The 19,691-nt window shown below is 45.3% G+C and overlaps 1 protein-coding gene across 3 annotated transcripts in view; it reads right to left on the reverse strand.

Moving 5' to 3' along the window:
- IFNGR2 (interferon gamma receptor 2) overlaps positions 1–19,431 on the reverse strand; it is a 34,839-nt gene extending 15,408 nt beyond the window's left edge. For all 3 annotated transcript variants that reach the window (XR_003431714.1, XM_027101215.1, XM_027101205.1), the window contains exons 1-2: positions 19,152–19,431; positions 4,169–4,301 (exon numbers count right to left, since the gene is read on the reverse strand). Coding sequence is in view for 2 of the 3 variants with exons in the window: in XM_027101215.1 (XP_026957016.1) it covers positions 4,169–4,301; positions 19,152–19,227 (209 nt within the window). In the remaining variant the exon portion in view is untranslated. The remainder of the gene's footprint in view (positions 1–4,168; positions 4,302–19,151) is intronic.
- Between the last annotated feature and the right edge of the window lie 260 nt (positions 19,432–19,691).

Below are 19,691 nucleotides of genomic sequence, written 5' to 3' on the forward strand. Positions count from 1 at the left end.
GAAAAAGCTTTTGAGAAAATTCAACACCCATGTATGATAAAAACTCTCCAGAAAGTGGGCATAGAGGGAACCTACCTCAACATAATAAAGGCCATATATGACAAACCTACAGCTAACATCAGACTCAAGGGTAAAAAGCTGAAAGCATTTCCTCTAAGGTCAGGAACAAGGCAAGGAGGTCCACTCTCGCCACTTTTATTCAACATAGTTTTGGAAGTCCTAGCCAATCAGAGAAGAAAAAGAAATAAAAGGAATCCAAATTCGAAAAGAAGTTAAACTGTCACTGTTTGCAGATAACATGATACTATACATAGAAAATCCTAAAGACACTACCAGAAAACTACTAGAGCTCATCATTGAATTTGGTAAAGTTGCAGGTTACAAAATCAATACACAGAAATCCGTTGAATTTCAGAACTACTTTTTAAAAGTGTTTCTCAAAAAAGGTGTTTAAAAGGGCACAAGCCATCCAAATTTAAATGAGAGCTGACACATGAAGGTCAGCAGTTTGCGGGGGTGGGGGGAAGTGGCGTTCTGGAAGGTGGCCTCCCCATCTAATTGCAAAGGGTAAAAATAAGGTGCTGTGGGCCCCATTTAAATGGATAATGAAATGGACACAGCCTCACGAGCATGGCACTGCCCCATGTCTGGACTCCCACCCTCTTGCCCAGGCTTATGTTGAATCAGCCAGTCTGAGCCTTACCCAGCAAGTAGTCCTGACTCCTGGCAATGTACTCATGTGGATGGCCTCTGTCCCTTTTACCTAATTTTGAAAGCAACCTCATCATGAGAGAGAGAACAGCATAATGATTAAACACATGGACTCTGGGGCCAGATTACCTGGGTTCAAATCCCAGTTACTTCACTTCTCTGTTCCTCAGTCTTCTTATCTATGAGATGGGATGAACTATAGCATCTGACTCTCAGGGTTGTCCTGACAGTTGAAACAGTGGACACCAGGAAAGTGCCTGGATCAGAGCCTGGTGCCTAGTAACCACCATCTAAATGTCTGTTAAACACCTGGGCAACCAATGATTTCACTGTCCAGCCTCTGTTACATCACTTCCAAAAATGATGAAGTTTTTTCCCTTTGAACCCAGCAAGTCATTGTCCAGAAATGTAAGAAAACAATCCGACACAGTTTATGTTTGAGGACATTACTTATAACAGTCACAAACTGTCAACTATTTATACCACTCATGAGTGAGGAAAAGTTTAAAAAATCCTGAGTGATACATCATATAACAGAACATAGAATAAAAATGTTCACACAGAAATAACTGTATGAAAAAAGTGGCTACATGCTTAACTACATTAAGTTAAAAGGAAAGAAAAAAAGGAAACAGGACCCAGAAGCATAACCCCAGTTTTGTTTCAGTCTTACACACATGCTGGCACATTTGCAAACAACTGCATGTATTTAGAAAAAAATGTCTAGAGAGAAATACACTAAAATGAGAATAGTGATTTTTCTTGGACAGCAGGTTGTTTTAATTTTATTCTTTTTACTTTTCTGGATTTTCCACATTTTCTATAAAGAAAATGTATTGCTATTAAAATTATAAAACAATGAAATTTTAAAAATGCATTGGGAAGACTGGGCAAGTGGGGTGTGACCTAGAAAGGGCCCTGCTGTCTGCCTGTTTTTATTTTCAAGAAAAAACAGAAATTCGGTTCTTTTTTTTTTTAAGTGAACTCTCCAGATGTTTAAATGTTGGCACTAATTGGAAAAAAAAAAAATTAAACACTGTGACCAAACACAGACTTTAGGCCACATGATCTGCAACTTCTGATTTAAACTTAAAATTTGCCCACAAAGTGCTCTATGTAATTTTGGCTTTGCTACTGTGACTGTCAAAAAACAGAGGCACGTTTATTTATAATTATAGTGATGTTTTACTGGAGAGAAACAGAATGGAAACTTTTAAGTCCCAGGAGCCTCAAAATTAAATTATTTAATGTAACTAAAATGTCCTAAACATGTGAAAGTACCTAGAAACAAACCGACAAAAAAAGCAAAGGCCCTCTTCCATGATCAAATCTGTAATTGGAAAAGAAAACAAAATTAGCTTCTGTTTGAGTTTTCAGTGACCCCCTCAGCTTTTACAAATAGGGACATTCACATTCAACACATCACATCCCAAACCAACCTCTAACCTGATAAAATATCTACAAAATGCTTTCCGAATAGAAAACACAGTGAAACAGGTTGGTCTGTGATGTGAAACTGTCAAAGGCTTTAACAAATACTTCTAATATTTAGAGGTGCTCTGTCAACCCACAAATGTACTTCCCCAGTCAAGGCTAAGGAATGCTAGTCAACAGATAAGCTGTAACTTCCCCTTACTGAAATCTTCCTGTGTAGCTCTAGGATACCATATTTACTCAATGCCGAGCAGGGCCAGCTTCACGGGCACGTGACCTGCTCAGTGGCACAAAGCTGTACTCCTAGGAGGGCACCTGGTTTGAAGCTCTGCTTTACCATCCTGAAATTCCCAATAGTTTTTGCACAAGGGGCCCTATGTTTTTATTTTGCACCGGGCCCTGCAAATTATGTAGCCGGTCCTCATGGACTGGTCCTTTTATTACAGACGATCATGTTTATAATTTATAATTACTTAAGAAATAGATAAATGCAATCCAGAGATAGTACTCAAATCCCAGTTCAGAATTTATTTTTGTTAAGCAAGTATTGTTACAATGGATAGTTCACGATGAAAACGAAGTCATCTGGAAACTACTCCTCTAACAAATTAACCATCTGTAATTTTTCTACATTGCCTGCCTGCTCTTGACCACAGACTCATTCCATGTCGCATACAGTTGCACCTGCTGTCATGTGACACATAACTACCCTTTTTACTGGTCACCTAACGGTTCATCCATAAGTTAAAACTTGACACAGTTTGCCACCTTCCTGCTAATGGACATGAATAGACACTTCAATGTATCAGTATATCTTCATGAATAAAAGTTTGTTTTTTTTTCCTGATGGGGGGGTCGTATTGTCTGCCTAGGATGAAAGTAACATGGACATCCCTAAGACTGTAAGTGAAGAGTAGAATTATTTTCTAAGGGGGCTGTGCTCATAATTGATCCTGATCCAGCACTGCATCCACCAGCCACATTCTCAAAAGCACTGAGCATTCCTTTTTTTTTTTTTTTTTTTTTTTTTGCGGTACCCGGGCCTCTCACTATTGTGGCCTCTCCCGTTGCGGAGCACAGGCTCCGGACTCGCAGGCTCAGCGGCCATGGCTCACGGGACCAGCCGCTCCGCGGCATGTGGGATCTTCCTGGACCGGGGCACGAACCCGTGTCCCCTGCATCGGCAGGCGGACTCTCAACCACTGCGCCACCAGGGAAGCCCCTAGCATTCCTATTTTTTAAAATTTTGCTTATTTAGTAATCTAAAAATGACTTAGCCGATAATTTTGTGTGTGTGTGCACCGTGTGGCATGCAGGATCTTTGTTCCCCGACCAGGGATTGAACTCACGCCCTGTGTATTGGAAGAGTGGAGTCCTAACCACTGGACCGCAAGGGAATTCCCACAATAATTTTAACTTAGTCTCCACTTAATTCATTTAACAGGGTAAACAAGGACTTGGATTTTGCCTTTCTTCTTCCCCTATGTGTCTATACTGCAAATCAAGTGATAGCAAACTGTAAAAAAGCTTGAAAAGAAGGTGAGAGACAGAATGAGGGGCCAGAAAAAAATGCAAAATGGAACACCAGCTTAGAAACTGAGAATTAATAGTTCATTAGATGAATAACTTCCTTATTAGACCAAATTTGGCCCACAAGCCTAAATAAACCAGATTTTGACACTTGAAAGAGATGAAGACCAAACGATGCCTCTTGCCCTTTCAAGATAGGAAGGCTTTTTATACATCTTCTCTTGAAACTGATGAATCAACTTTCACCAAACTAAGCAGTCATGTGGTTAGACAGCTGAGTTCTCTGATGGCCAGTGTCCTTTCAGCCTTCAGATACATGGGGTGTTGTGAAATCTCTGTCCTTGGAGATGTAAAAAGTACAAGAGAACTATCTGCTTCCCATGGATTTGCATACAATCCTGCCAAGAGGCAAGAACAGGCAGCTGGCCTCAGGTTCCGTAACAACCTCCCAACCCCAGCTCCCAGTAAGAATGCCAACAGAAATGTCGCTTACTATTTATACTGCACCTGGTAGACCACCAGCCTTGCGTCATTGTTCAGGGACACGGGCTCCCAGCTCAGAGCCTGCTGGGCGTTGTACAGGTGAACCTTCAGGTTTCGAGGAGCAGGCAGCTGGAAGGGGGTGTCTTGACAGGGACAGAGAATAAGAGAAGGGAGGAGAGGCGGGAGAGAAAGGGAGGGTCAAGAGGAGAAAAATCGATTACAAAAATATTCCAATGCACTCTACCAGACCATTCCTATACCTTGGTTTTTTTTTTTTTTTTTTAACTAATTGCTATTGGAGTATAGTTGCTTTACAATGCTGTGTTAGTTTCTACTGAACAGCAAAATGAATCAGCCATACATATACATATATCCCCTCTTTTGGATTTCCTTCCCATTACGCCTCGGTTTTTGGTATTACCCGTTCTCCCCTACTCCTTTAGCCTTTGACTAAAGACGGCACCACTGACACAGACCGTGGGAAAAAGGGGGGCTTGGGGATGCCTTTCCACTTGCAGGTTCCAGTCCTTATGAATGGGTCCTGGGTATGGGGTCTGGCTGAACCAGAATGCCTGTTTTACGTTTAGTAAGTGTGGGTAACTTAACAGCCCGGGCTTCTGTTTCTTCGTCAGGAGTAAGGAATAAGTAACAGTAGACTGCAGAAGGCCGTGGAGAAAATTAACTTGATGACTACTTGACATGCATTAGACCCAGACTTATACCAAAGGAGTGTCTGGTAAACGTCCACAAACATGGGTGCGCGTGCACACACACACACACACACACACACACAGAAACATACCCCAAACCAGGCGTGCAAAGCCCACAGACACCTGGGAGGGTGAGGACTTGTCTTCTGAGCTTCATCAGAGTTGCTGTGTTTCTCAAAGACCCCCCCCAACATCACAAGCACTGAAGTTAAAATGCAGATTCCCAGGCTCCGCCCCAGACCAGGAGTTCTGCATTTCAACAAGCTTCCCAGCTGATTCTCATGCACACTGAAGTTTGAGAACTACAAACGATAGAATAACACATTCCCCAGGGAACTGCCACCAAGATCTGAATCCCCCTTTTCGGGGTGACCTGGGAGACACAACTCCAAACAGGTGCTTTACAGGATTGGGCTAGAGGCTGCCCGCACGGGAGCCTTTGCTCTAGTTAGAAAACAGACCGTAATGATAGACTTTCTCTGAGATTTAAAGATTAATGGGGACTTCCCTGGTGGCGCAGTGGTAAAGTATCCGCCTGCCAACGCAGGGGACATGGGTTCGATCCCCGGTCCGGGAGGATCCCACATGCCACAGAGCAACTAAGCCTGTACGCCACAACTACTGAAGCCCGTGAGCTGTAGGGCCCGTGTGCTGCAACTACTGAAGCCTGCATGCCTAGAGCCCGTGCTCAAGCCACCGCAATGAGAAGCCTGTGCAACAAAGAGTAGCCCCCGCTCGCTGCAACTAGAGAAAGCCCACGCACAGCAACAAAGACCCGACGCAGCAGACAAAAAAAAAAACAAAAAAAAAACCATTAATGAGAAACACCCAGAGGTGGAAAGTGAAGTTTGAAAAACATGCCGTTCCAGAATTCAAAGCAGGAAACTCAAACCACACAATTTCAGTAAATGCATCCAAGCTTAAAGAAGGATGCCCGGATCAGCTGATAGCCTGGCCCGCTGCTCTCTTCTGAAAGGTACATTACCTAGAGTCTGTGGCCACTTGTTTACTTACAGAATGTCCACTGTCTTCACAGCTATGACCTTGGGCTGACCTCCATTCTAGATCTTAATTCAAGCAGCTCACCAGCACTGCTGCCAACTCATACCAGGCCTCATGGAAGCTGGGCCAAAGGCGCAGCATGGCGGGAGGCTGGTCTCCTGGTCAGGCCCATCCCGCTCACTGTGGCTGCTATAGCCCAGTGGATGCCAAAGCTGAGCTGAGAAATGAAGTTCTGCTTCCAGGGAGGGATGTGCAGGGTCTCAGGGGTGAGTGCTTGGTTGGGGCTGGGCACCCATCAGAGCATACCGGAGACCTTCTACTGTCTATATTAGTTTCCTAGTTTTAAATAATTAATTAATTAATTAATTTTTGGCTGTATTGGATTTTCATTGCATGCGGGCTTTCTCCTAGTTGTGGCGAGCTGGGGCTACTCTTTGTTGTGGTGCGTGGGCTTCTCATTGCGGTGACTTCTCTTGTTGCGGAGCAAGGGCTCTAGGCGCGCGGGCTTCAGTAGTTGCAGTACACAGGCTCAGTAGTTGTGGCTCGCGGGCTCCAGAGCACAGGCTCAGTGGTTGTGGTGCACGGGCTTAGCTGCTCCGCGGCATGTGGGATATTCCCGGTCCAGGGCTCAAACCCGTGTCCCCTGCACTGGCAGGTGGATTCTTAACCACTGCACCACCAGGGAAGTCCCCAGTTTCCTACTGATGTTGAAAGAAATGACCCCAAATGTAGTGTCTTAAAACAACCCAGATTTATGCTCTTACAGCTCTGGAGGTCAGAAGTTTGCAGTAGGTCTCACTGGGCCCATGTCAAGGTGTCGGCAGGGCTCTGTTCCTTCTGGAAGCTTGCCTTTTTCCTTGCCTAGAAGCTGCTCACATTCTTTGGCTCATGGCCTCTGCCTCCGGCAATGCTGGGCTGAGTCTTTCTTGTGCTGCCGTCTCTTTGGTTCTGACTCTCTTGCCTCCCTCTCCCATCTTCCAAGGACCCTTGTGATTGCACTGGGCCCACAGAGCCCGACAATCCAGGATAATCTCCCCAGCTCAGGACCCCTAATTTAATCACGTCTGCCAAATCCCTTCTGCCATGTAAGATAACGTGGTCACAGGTTCCGGGGATGAGGATGTGGACACCTTTGGGGACCCTTATTCGGCCTGCCCCAGGGCTCCTCCCCATCTCCCCATCTCTGGGGAGGGGCCAGAGGCGTTCCCCCTCCCTCCGCCCTTCTCCTGGCACGCTCTCCCCCGTCTAAGCATTCAGCTGAGAAAGGGAGCGACAGGGGACCAGTGAAGTCTTCCACCCCAACTGGCACGTGGACCAGAAGAAAGGCTTCTGGAAAAGCTGGGGTCTCCAGATAAGTCTTCCACTTTCTTCAACTTTCATTTTACTGAGGTGTGGAGAGAGGACCTGCAGTTTTGCTCTCGTATTTGAGTTTCTTGGACTCCCCTGTCTCACCACATTCAGAGAAGAAAATGAGTCTTACGGCTGTAGATTTCACAGTGAAGTACCAGAGGCTGCCCACTCATTAACACCTACAGCTTCAACCCCGGCCCTGCACGCCTCTCAGGAGGCCCGTCCCTCCACGGCCTCCCGTGGCCTCCTCCTTGTTCCTGGGAAGCGCCGGGAACCCTCCCACCTCGCCTTGCCCTTGCTGCTGCCCTTCTCTCCCCCTGTGCCAGGCTCTCTCCCCCGCTCCCTTCATGTCTCTGCTCAGATGCCACCTTATCAGAGCAGCTTCCTGCCTACGAAGCCCAGGGCAGGCCACTCCCGATCCCTGCTTTCCTTTTCTCCTAGCTTTCCCACCACCTGAGTCCTTTGTTTACACCCCGGTGGTGAGAGGCATGGATTCCAGAACTTGACTGCCTGGGTTCAAAGCCACGCGTGCTTTGCGGGACCTTGAGCAAGCTATTTCCCTCTCTGTGCCTGGTTGCCTCCCCTGCGAAATGGAAACGAAAACAGTGCAGACTTCAAAGGGTTATTATGAGGAATGAGTGGGTTAATTTCACATGCGGTGCTGAGAACAGTGCGAGCACCACGTGATCGTTTCCTCTCCTCCTTGCTAGCAGCTCACTGACAGTCTCCCCCAACACTAGAGCAGCAAGCTCCAGGAGGGCTGGGTGTTGCCACACTTGGGGGCTGTTTCATCCCTAGTGCCTGGAGGACCAGGCACGCAGGATCTGGGGAGCGAGTGGCTTGCAGCCCAGCGGCCTGAGTTGCTTCAGGGATTATGTAGCCAGTTTCTGTGTCCTCAGGGTTGCATTTGTCCACCCGAAACCCACGCTAATCTCAGTCTCTCTTTCTCTTCCTTGCTTTATGTGTAAGTCCTGCCTTTTCTCTGGTCTCAGTGGCTGAGGCAGGGAGTGGGTATAACTCTGGACCATGGACTTATCTGGATGGCTCTAAAGGGTCAATATATTTAGGGCCATAGCACCTTCTGTCAACAGTGTTGACAAAGGCTCTGTGGGAAGGGAAGAGAATTTCTGGACAAAGGGCTTTGGCTGGAATCCTGATCCTGCCACCTAGAGCCATGGGATCCTACCACGACCCCACCTGAGCCTCAGTTTTCCCATGAATAATGAAATGATACCATCTCTCCCAGAGATGGAGTGAGGGGCAAATGCAGGACCACGAATGAAAGGCAAACCAGACACTGCTGCCTAAGTGTGATTTTTAAGACGTGCCCATTTCAGGGTGATCTGATGGATGGCTGCTTCTGCAGGTGGCGAGCCGCAACCCGATACCCAGACCCTGCCTTCAGTGATCAGCAACAGAGGGCCCAGCCCCATGCTGATCACTGCATTCAATGGTCTGACCCTGCTGTAGGCAGAACAGTGGCCCCTCCCAAAGATGTCTGTGTCCTAATGTATTCACAGGACACAGATATCTTTGGGAGGGGATGAAACTTAGGGTTCTGAGGAGGACACAGGGCGTGCACAGCCGTGTGGCTGACAGGGTCTTGGTGCTCGGCCAGGTGTCAGGCCTGAGCCTCTGAGGTGGGAGAGCCAAGCTCAGGACACTGGTTCACCAGAGACCTCCCAGCTCCAAGTAATATCAAACAGCGAAAGCTCTCCCAGAGATCTCCATCTCAACGCTAAGACCCAGCTCCACTCAACGACTAGCAAGCTACAGTGCTGGACACCCCATGCCAAACAACTAGCAAGACAGGAACACAACCCCACCCATTAGCAGACAGGCTGCCTAAAATCATAATAGGATCACAGGCACCCCAAAACACACAACCAGACGTGGGCCTGCCCACCAGAAAGACAAGATCCAGCCACATCCACCAAAACATAGGTGCCACTCGCCTCCACCAGGAAGCCTACACAACCCACTGAACCAACCTTAGCCACTGGGGACAAACACCAAAAACAACAGGAACTACAAACCTGCAGCCTGTGAAAAGGAGACCCCAAACACAGTAAGTTAGGCAAAATGACAAGACAGAGAAATACACAGCAGATGATGAAGCAAGGGAAAAACCCACCAGACCTAACAAATGAAGAGAAAATAGGCTGTCTACCTGAAAAAGAATTCACAGTAATGATATTAAAGATGATCCAAAATCTTGGAAATAGAATGGAGAAAATACAAAAACCATTTAACAAGGACCTAGAAGAACTAAAGAGCAAACAAACAATGATGAACAACACAATCAATGAAATTAAAAATTCTCTAGGAGGAATTAATAGCAGAATAACTGAGGCAGAAGAACAGATAAGTGACCTGGAAGATAAAATACTGGAAATGACTACCACAGGGCAGGATAAAGAAAAAAGAATGAAAAGAGTTGAGGACAATTTCAGAGACCACTGGGACAACATTAAACGCACCAACATTCGAATTACAGGGGTCCCAGAAGAAGAAGAGAAAAAAAAAGGGACTGAGAAAATATTTGAAGAGATTATAGTTGAAAACTTCCCTAAGATGGGTAAGGAAATAGTCAATAAAGTCCAGGAAATGCAGAGAGTCCCATACAGGATAAATCCAAGGAGAAACACACCAAGACACATATTAATACAATTATCAAAAATTAAATTCAAAGAAAAAAGATTAAAAGCAGCAAGGGAAAAGCAACAATTAACATACAAGGGAATCCCCATAAGGTTAACAGCTGATATTTCAGCAGAAACTCTGCAAGCCAGAAGGGAGAGACAGGACATATTTAAAATGGTGAAAGGGAAAAACCTACAACCAAGATTACTCTACCCAGCAAGGATCTCATTCAGATTCAATAGAGAAATTAAAATCTTTACAGACAAGCAAAAGCGAAGAGAATTCAGCACCACCAAACCAGCTCTACAAACAAATGCTAAAGAAACTTCTCTAGGCAGGAAACACAAGAGAAGGAAAAGACTTACAATAACAAGCCCAAAAGAATTAAGAAAATGGTAATAGGAACATTCATATCAATAACTACCTTAAATGTAAATGGATTAAATGCTCCCACCAAAAGACATAGACTGGCTGAATGGATACAGAAACGAGACCCATACATATGCTGTCTACAAGAGACTAACTTCAGACCTAGGGACACATACAGACTGAAGGTGAGGGGATGGAAAAAAGATATTCCACGCAAATGGAAATCAAAAGAAAGCTGGAGTAGCAATACTCATACCAGACAAAATAGACTTTAAAGTAAAGACTAATACAAGAGACAAAGAAGGACACTACATAATGATCAAGGGATCAATCCAAGAGGAAGATATAACAATTGTAAATATTTATGCACCCAACATAGGAGCACCATAATACATAAGGCAAATGCTAACAGCCATAAAAGAGGAAATTGACAGTAACACAATCATAGTAGGAGACTTTAACACCCCACTTTCACCAATGGACAGATCATCCAAAATGAAAATAAATAAGGAAACACGAGCTTTAAATGATACATTAAACAACATGGACTTAATTGATATTCATAGGACATTCTATCCAAAAACAGCAGATTACACTTTCTTCTCAAGTGCTCATGGAACATTCTCCAGGATAGATCATATCTTGGGTCACAAATCAAGCCTTGGAAAATTTAAGAAAACTGAAATTGTATCAAGTATCTTTTCTGACCACAACACTATGAGACTAGATATCAATTACAGGAAAAAGTCTGTAAAAAAACCAAACACATGGAGACTAAACAGTACACTACTAAATAAACAAGAGATCACTGAAGAAATCAAAGAGGAAATCAAAAAATACCTAGAAACAAATGACAATGAAAACATGATGACCCAAAACCTATGAGATGCAGCAAAAGCAGTTCTAAGAGGGAAGTGTATAGCAATACAATCCTACCTCAAGAAACAAGAAACATCTCAAATAAACAATGTAAACTTACAGCTAAAGCAATCAGAGAAAGAACAAAAAAACCCCAAAGTTAGCAGAAGGAAAGAAATCATAAAGATCAGATCAGAAAGAAGTGAAAACGAAATGAAGGAAATGATAGCAAAGATCAATAAAACTAAAAGCTGGTTCTTTGAGAAGATAAACGAAATTGATAAACCATTAGCCAGACTCATCAAGAAAAAAAGGAAGAAGACTCAAATCAATAGAATTAGAAATGAAAAAGGGGAAGTAACAACTGACACTGCAAAAATACAAAGGATCATGAGAGCTTACTACAAACAGCTATATGCCAATAAAATGGACAACCTGGAAGAAATGGACAACCTGAACCAGGAAGAAATAGAAAATATAAACAGACCAATCACAAGCACTGAAATTGAAACTGTGATTAAAAATCTTCCAACAAACAAAAGCCCAGGACCAGATGGCTTCACAGGCAAATTCTATCAAACATTTAGAGAAGAGCTAACACCTATCCTTCTCAAACTCTTCCAAAATATAGCAGAGGGAGGAAATACTCCCAAATTTATTCTACAAGGTCACCATCACCCTGATATCCAAACCAGACAAACATGCCACAAAAAAAGAAAACTACAGGCCAATATCACTGATGAACATAGATGCAAAAGTCCTCAACAAAATACTAGCAAACAGTATCCAACAGCACATTTAAAGGATCATACACCATGATCAAGTGGGGTTTATCCCAGGAATGCAAGGATTTTTCAATATATGCAAATCAATCAATGTGATGAACCATATTAACAAATTGAAGGAGAAAAACCATATGATCATGTCAATAGATGCAGAAAAAGCTTTTGACAAAATTTAACACCCATTTATGATAAAAACCCTCCAGAAAGTAGGCATAGAGGGAACTTACCTCAACATAATAAAGGCCATATATGACAAACCCACAGTCAACATTGCTCTCAATGGTGAAAAACTGAAACCATTTCCACTAAGATCAGGAACAAGACAAGGCTGCCCACTCTCACCACTATTATTCAACATATTCGAAGTAAAACTGTCACTGTTTGCAGATGACATGATACTATACATAGAGAATCCTAAAGATGATACCAGAAAACTACTAGAGCTAATTAATGAATTTGGTAAAGTAGAAGGATACAAAATTAATGCACAGAAATCTCTTGCATTCCTATACACTAATGATGAAAAATCTGAAAGAGAAATTAAGGAAACACTCCTATTTACCACTGCAACAAAAAGAATAAAATACCTAGGAATAAACCTACCTAAGGAGACAAAAGACCTGTATGCAGAAAACTATAAGACACTGATGAAAGAAATTAAAGGTGATACAAACAGATGGAGAGATATACCATGTTCTTGGATTGGAAGAATCAACATTGTGAAGATGACTATACTACCCAAAGAAATCTACAGATTCAATGCAATCTCTATTAAACTACCAATGGCATTTTTCACAGAACTAGAACAAAAAATTTCACAATTTGTATGGAAACACAAAAGACCCCGAGTAGCCAAAGCAATCCTGAGAAAGAAAAACGGACCTGGAGGAATCAGGCTCCCTGACTTCAGACTATACTACAAAGCTACAGTAATCAAGACAATAAGGTACTGGCACAAAAATAGAAATATAGATCAATGGAACAGGAGAGAAAGCCCAGAGATAAAGCCACGCACATATGGTCACCTTATCTTTGATAAAGGAGGCAAGAATATACAATGGAGAAAAGACAGTCTCTTCAATAAGTGGGTCTGGGAAAACTGGACAGCTTCATGTAAAAGAATGAAATTAGAACACTCCCTAATGCCATACACAGGAATAAACTCCAAATGGATTAAAGACCTAAATGTAAGGCCAGACACTATAAAACTCTTAGAGGAAAACATAGGCAGAACACTCTATTACATAAATCACAGCAAGATCCTTTTTGACCCGCCTCCTAGAGAAATGGAAATAAAAACAAAAATAAACAAATGGGACCTAATGAAACTTAAAAGCTTTTGCACAGCAAAGGAAACCATAAACAAGACAAAAAGACAACCCTCAGAATGGGAGAAAATATTTTCAAACGAAGCAACTGACAAAGGATTAACCTCCAAAATATACAAGCAGCTCATGCAGCTCAATATCAAACAACCGGGGCTTCCCTGTTGGCACAGTGCTTAAGAATCTGCCTGCCAATGCAGGGGACACGGGTTCGAGCCCTGGTCTGGGAAGATCCCACATGCCGCAGAGCAACTAAGCCCGTGTGCCACAATTACCGAGCCTGCTCTATAGAGCCTGCGTGCCACAACTACTGAAGCCCGTCTGCCTAGAGCCTGTGCTCTGCAACAAGAGAAGCCACCGCAATGAGAAGCCTGTACACTGCAACGAAGAGTAGCCCCTGCTCACCGCAACTAGAGGAAGCCCACATGAAGCAACGAAAACCCAGCACAGCTAAAAAATAATAAATAAGTAAAATAAATAAATTTAGTTTTAAAAAAACCCCAAACAAACAACCCAATCCAAAAATGGGCAGAAGACCTAAACAGACATTTCTCCAAAGAAGATATACAGATTGCCAACAAACACATGAAAGGATGCTCAACATCACTAATCATTAGAGAAATGCAAATCAAAACTACAATGAGGTATCACCTCACACCGGTCAGAATGGCCATCATCAAAAAATCTACAAACAATAAATGCTGGAGAGGGTGTGGAGAAAAGGGAACCCTCTTGCACTGTTGGTGGGAATGTAAACTGATACAGCCACTATGGAGAACAGCATGGAAGTTCCTCAAAAAAACTAAAAATAGAACTACCATATGACCCAGCAATCCCACTACTGGGCATATACCCTAAGAAAACTATAATTCAAAAAGAGTCATGTACCACAATGTTCACTGCAGCTCTATTTACAATAGCCAGGACATGGAAGCAACCTAAGTGTCCATCGACAGATGAATGGATAAAGAAGATGTGGCACATATATACAATGCAGTATTACTCATCCATAAAAAGAAACGAAACTGAGTTATTTGTAGTGAGGTGGATGGACCTAGAGACTGTCATACAGAGTGAAGGAAGTCAGAAAGAGAAAAACAAATACCATATGCTAACATATATATATATATGGAATCTAAAAAAAAAAAATGTTTCTGAAGAACCTATGGACAGGACAGGAATAAAGACGCAGATGTAGAGAATGGACTTGAGGACACGGGGAGGGGGAAGGGTAAGCTGGGACAAAGTGAGAGAGTGGCATGGACATATATACACTACCAAATGTAAAATAGATAGCTAGTGGGAAGCAGCTGCATAGTGCAGGGAGATCAGCTGGGTGCTTTGTGACCACCTAGAGGGGTGGGATAGGAAGGGTGGGAGGGAGGGAGACGCAAGAGGGAGGAGATATGGGGATGTATGTATATGTATGGCTGATTCACTTTGTTATAAAGCAGAAACTAACGCACCATTGTAAAGCAATTATACTCCAATAAAGATGTTAAAAAAATTAAAAAAAAAAAAGAAATTTAGGGTCCAAATCAGAAGACCTAAAAACAGATTATCCTGGAGTATTTGGGTGGACCCGATGTCACCATAAGTATGTTTGTCTAGAAGCTGGAAAAGGCAAGGAAGTGATTCTTCCCCTAGAACCCGCAGAAAGGAGCACATCGCTACAACACCTTGATTTTAGCCCAGTGAAAGCTGCACCTGACTGCTGACCTCCTGAACTGTAAGACACTAAATTTGGTTCTAGGCATCTTCACCATAAGCTTCTTTGCCGTAGACATTTTTGCCACAGCATTTTCACTGCAAACATTTTTGCCAAGTAACTAATTTGCCATCAGGCGATTTAGCTCTAAAAAGTAAAATAATGAAAAATAAAAGAGAGACAGTGCATAAGACATAATGAAACATGAAAAGTGATGACAAAACTTAGAAGACTTTATTGCAAAATACAAAATATTTGAATCCATTGAAAATGTGTGTAGATGCATGGCAATACTGCGCAAACAACTGATTTTATTTTGTGGGCTTTACAAAGCCCTTGTCTTCAAAGTCTTTCGTTCATCATATTATACGTTGTTTTGTTTTTTTCCTATTGACTTGTTTCATGCTTTCTCCTTTTCACTAAGATTTCATATTGCATTAAGCAATATGAGGTGTCAGTTTCTGAACACTGGGATGCATGTTTGTAACTGAGCTTTGTACTGCGTTGTGAAAGCCTCTACGCTATTGTGTGGTCTTGGCATACTGTCACGTGTCCCTTGAGAAACGTTTAGTTCTATGGGAAACGTTGGTTCAACGCTGCACCTTTAAGGCCGTTGGTCTCTTTCTCTTCCAGGGTAGTGTGTTTCAAAATCAGAAACAAAATCATCATCATCGGTCAGCTCGATAAAGTCATCACTAACTGGAAGAAACGCTGCTGACACATTTCAACCGCTTGAAACCAAACTATCAACCAGTTATTTTATCTTTTACAGCAAAATCGCCTGATGGCCAATTAGTTAGGCGACGAACATGTTTGAGGTGCCAAGTTGGTAGTCATTCGTTCCAGCAACAACAGGAAACTAATACAGTCCCTGGAGGTGGACACCAGGCCTTTAATGACACCCCAGCTCCTACAAGATAAAAGCTCACAGTCCTAAGTAGCGTGTACAAAGCCCCACTCTACTTGTTTCTCCACGGTCTTTGGGGCAATGGTTCACTAACTGTTAATGGTAAGAAGAGATAACCTAGGGAGGTGCCAAGTGTGTCCTCTGTACCTCACAACCACAGCTCCTTCTGTTCCACCTTCCTGCCCCAACCGGCCACCTCCGATCCACCCTGGATCCAGGTGTTTGAGATTTTATACATTTTTAAGAATAGTCTCTCCTGGGTCTTAACAGCATAGTTTGATAAACACACATCACACACAGATAATAAAGTACTGCTAACATCAAAATTAATCATTTAATCTTTTTTTTTTTTTTTTTTGCGTTACGCGGGCCTCTCACTGCTGTGGCCTCTCCCGTTGCGGAGCACAGGCTCCGGACGCGCAGGCTCAGCGGTCATGGCTCACGGGCCCAGCCGCTCCGCGGCATGTGGGATCTTCCCGGACCGGGACACGAACCCGCGTCCCCTGCATCGGCAGGCGGACTCTCAACCACTGCGCCACCAGGGAAGCCCTAATCATTTAATCTTGACAATCGAACACCCTTCAGAATCTTCCCATGGATGGGTCATTATTATGAACATCAATGATCTCACCTCCCTGCAGATGAGGAGAAGTCAAAAAGACATTCCCTGAATCCTCACCCATAACCAGGAAGCTGCTCTCGTCTGTAAATACTGGACATCAGCTTATTTACCTAGACCATTTGTCTCTTCCTATAAAGGATGGTTTGGTTTCCCAGGGAGTAAAATGGGGCTCTTATCCACTTCAAAATATGGGTGAGGAAATTAGGAGAGATCATGCATAGAAAGCACTTAACAGCTTGTCTGAGTTAAAAGAGTAGCCCAATAAATGGTGGACATTACTATCATTTATAGAGTTTGCCCCCAAACATTTCAGTTACATAGTAGTTTCCACTGTTGAGATTATGGACAAACAGGAGTTACTTAATACACATTTATCTGCAATGGGTTTTATGTGGTCGGGGATTTATGGTTTTTCTCAGTGGTCTCTAAGCTCTCAGAAGCTTTGGATGTTCAAGCCAGCAAGTCATGGTGAGAAAATTTTGTGGCCTAAGGACATTCCAATCTGCTAGACAATAAGCAGCAGCTATGACAATTACAAATAGAAGCCTTAATTCTTCAACATTCGGGTAATTAAATTACTAAAGAGTGGGTTGACTTACTGCACTTTAATGCTTTGATTAGCTTCTATCTAAAGCACCACCTACTACAGATTGGGTCAGGTCCGGTATTTTACATATGTTATCCTTCTAACAACTCGAAGGGGTAGATATTGCAAGTGCCCCTTTAAAAATTTTGTTTCCAGTACTTGTATTTTTCCCCCCTCTGACCATAAAAGCAATTACGTGACTACTGAAGGACACCTGTAAATTATGGAGAAGTCTGGAAATTTTTCTACTTACTACCCGTTTACTATATAATCGTTAATCTTTTCACTTTGTGTTTTGACCAGCAAAGAGTTTCTCTTAAAAATATCCCGGTTAGTTTTCAATTGTTTATTATGCAAAATTTCAAATAGTCACAAAAAACAGATTAGTATAATGTGGTGCTGCTTTGCAAAGAATCTGTGGTGAAGGACCAGTTTATTTCCAATGCATCACAGAGACCCAAACTTTTGCAGAATACAATCAAAGATAATCACTAGGGGGCTTCCCTGGTGGTGCAGTGGTTGAGAGTCCGCCTGCCGATGCAGGGGACGCGGGTTCGTGCCCTGGTGCGGGAAGATCCCGCATGCCGCGGAGCGGCTGGGCCCGTGAGCCATGGCCGCTGAGCCTGTGCGTCCAGAGCCTGTGCTCCACAATGCCACAACGGGAGAGGCCACACCAGTGAGAGGCCCGCGTACCGAAAAAAAAAAAAAAAAAAAAAAAAAAAAGATAATCACTAGAAAGATGGACCTAGGACCACCTTGGGCAATTACTAACATTTTACGAGTGCCCAAATCTCATGTGAAGGAAGCAGGGAAGGGGCAGACATAGGTTGTTCAAGGCTTGAAGCTGGGGAGGAGCGGAGTCGAGATTCAAACCCATCTGTCCGACTCCCAGGGGAAACAGCCATTTAACCAGGAGCACACATCCCCATATGCAAGGCTCCCCTCAGCCAGGATCTACGGCATTTAAGGGCTTTAGCAAGGGATGCTGATAAAAGAAACAAACGCAAACAACACCTTGAGAATTCAAGTGGGAGGAAATTTCTAAATTCTTGAGACTTCTTAAGTGTTACCCAATCTATGATACCGGCTTTTCTACAGGAAAGAACCCAGCAAAACACAAACACGTGGACATGCACAGAATGTTCTCACACATCCACCTTTGTCATTGTTTTCTCTTTCTTTCTCTCTTTTTTTTGTAGTTTTTCTCTTTCGCTCATAAGTATGGTCAGTTAGTGTCAGAGGTAAGCAGATGGCCGATCTCAGGTAAAGGGCCGTCCAGATGGGAACGGAGCTGGGATTAACAGTCTGGTTCAGCTGACCGACCTCCTTACCCGCACGCAACGCGACATTTCTGGGTCCTGCCCTGAGCGCAGCCCCGCCCCGCCCCCTTCCCCCCCATCTATCCGTTCCCCATCGGGGTTTCACACCGATATCAAACACACCCGGCCACAGTAAGACTGAGTTACAGTCACAACCTCCAAGACGGAGGTCCCTGCCGGTGGCTGGCCTCCACGGCACGCAGCTGCCAGGAAGGCAGGCCTGGGACCTGCTTCCAGCTCAGGCCACTGGGGAGGACGTGCCAGACGGGGCTACGTTCAGGCGGCCCAGGAGAAGACTCTGTGGCCCGCAGAGGCGGCCTTTCCTCGAGCCCTGGATTCGGTTTTTCCTTTGTTCATTTTGAGACATTCGGAGTCGGGCCGCGCTGGAGTTTGGGCGGCGGCGCGGGGGTGGGAGAGAAGGAGCTAGAGTGTGTCCAGATTCAGGCAGGGGCAGCTTGGGCCCCTCCTTCCTGCCAGCGATGTCCAGGGCGCCGGGAGAGGCGAACGGCGTCCAGCGGCTCCTCCCGCTGCGCCAGCTCCACGCCCCGAGACTGCCCGGAATTCTCCCCTACCACCCCACACCCACTTCGGGCTCCCCGCGGACCCCGCCCGATCGGGGCAGCCCTGTAGCCCCTCAACCGATCCAGGTTCCCTGCGGATCCCAGCCGCTAGGGACACCCCCGTTTACCCCCAACCTATCGGGGATCCCGTGGGCACCCCACCTACTCCGGGCTCCCCGCTGACACCCACCCGTGCGACAACGGTTCCGGCCGGCCTCTGGGTGGGTGGGGGGCCCAGGCCCCGCTTACCTGCCGGGGGCGTCGCTGCGCCGCAGCTACTGAGCAGTAACAGCAGCCGCAGCAGTAACAGAGGCGGCGGCCGCATGGCCCGGGGCTCTGGGCGCTGCGGCCTCAGCGGCACTCTGGGCGCGGCCCGGCCCCGGCGCGGGGTCGCCAAGCCGCTCACGTCGCCGCCTAGGTGGCCATGGCGAGCGCAGGGCGCTGGGGCCTGCCTCTTCCAGAGCGGCGGCGGCGGCGGCGCGTCCCGGGCGGCAGGAGAGCCCGGCTCGGCCGCCGCGCCCAGACCAGCCCCTCCCGGCGCCCGCGCCCCGCCCAGCGAGGCCGCCAAGTTCCTGCGCCCCGCCCGCCGCGGGGATTTTCCCGGCGCCCCCCATTCGCGCCGGCGCTCCCGGGAACCGCGGCCCGGGGCCTCCCGGCCCCCCCCACCCCACCCCGTCTACCCGCGGCCGAAGCGCCCAGCGCGGCCCGATCCCGACCTCTGCGGCCGCCCGAGCTGGGGTCTCCCGAAGCGAGGCCTGGGCCTGGCACAGAGGACGGCGGGGGGGGCGG

This window comes from Aethalodelphis obliquidens, unplaced genomic scaffold, assembly GCF_003676395.1.
Source record: "Aethalodelphis obliquidens isolate GAN/ISIS:26980383/991018 unplaced genomic scaffold, ASM367639v1 scaffold1, whole genome shotgun sequence".
NCBI lineage: Eukaryota > Metazoa > Chordata > Mammalia > Artiodactyla > Delphinidae > Aethalodelphis > Aethalodelphis obliquidens.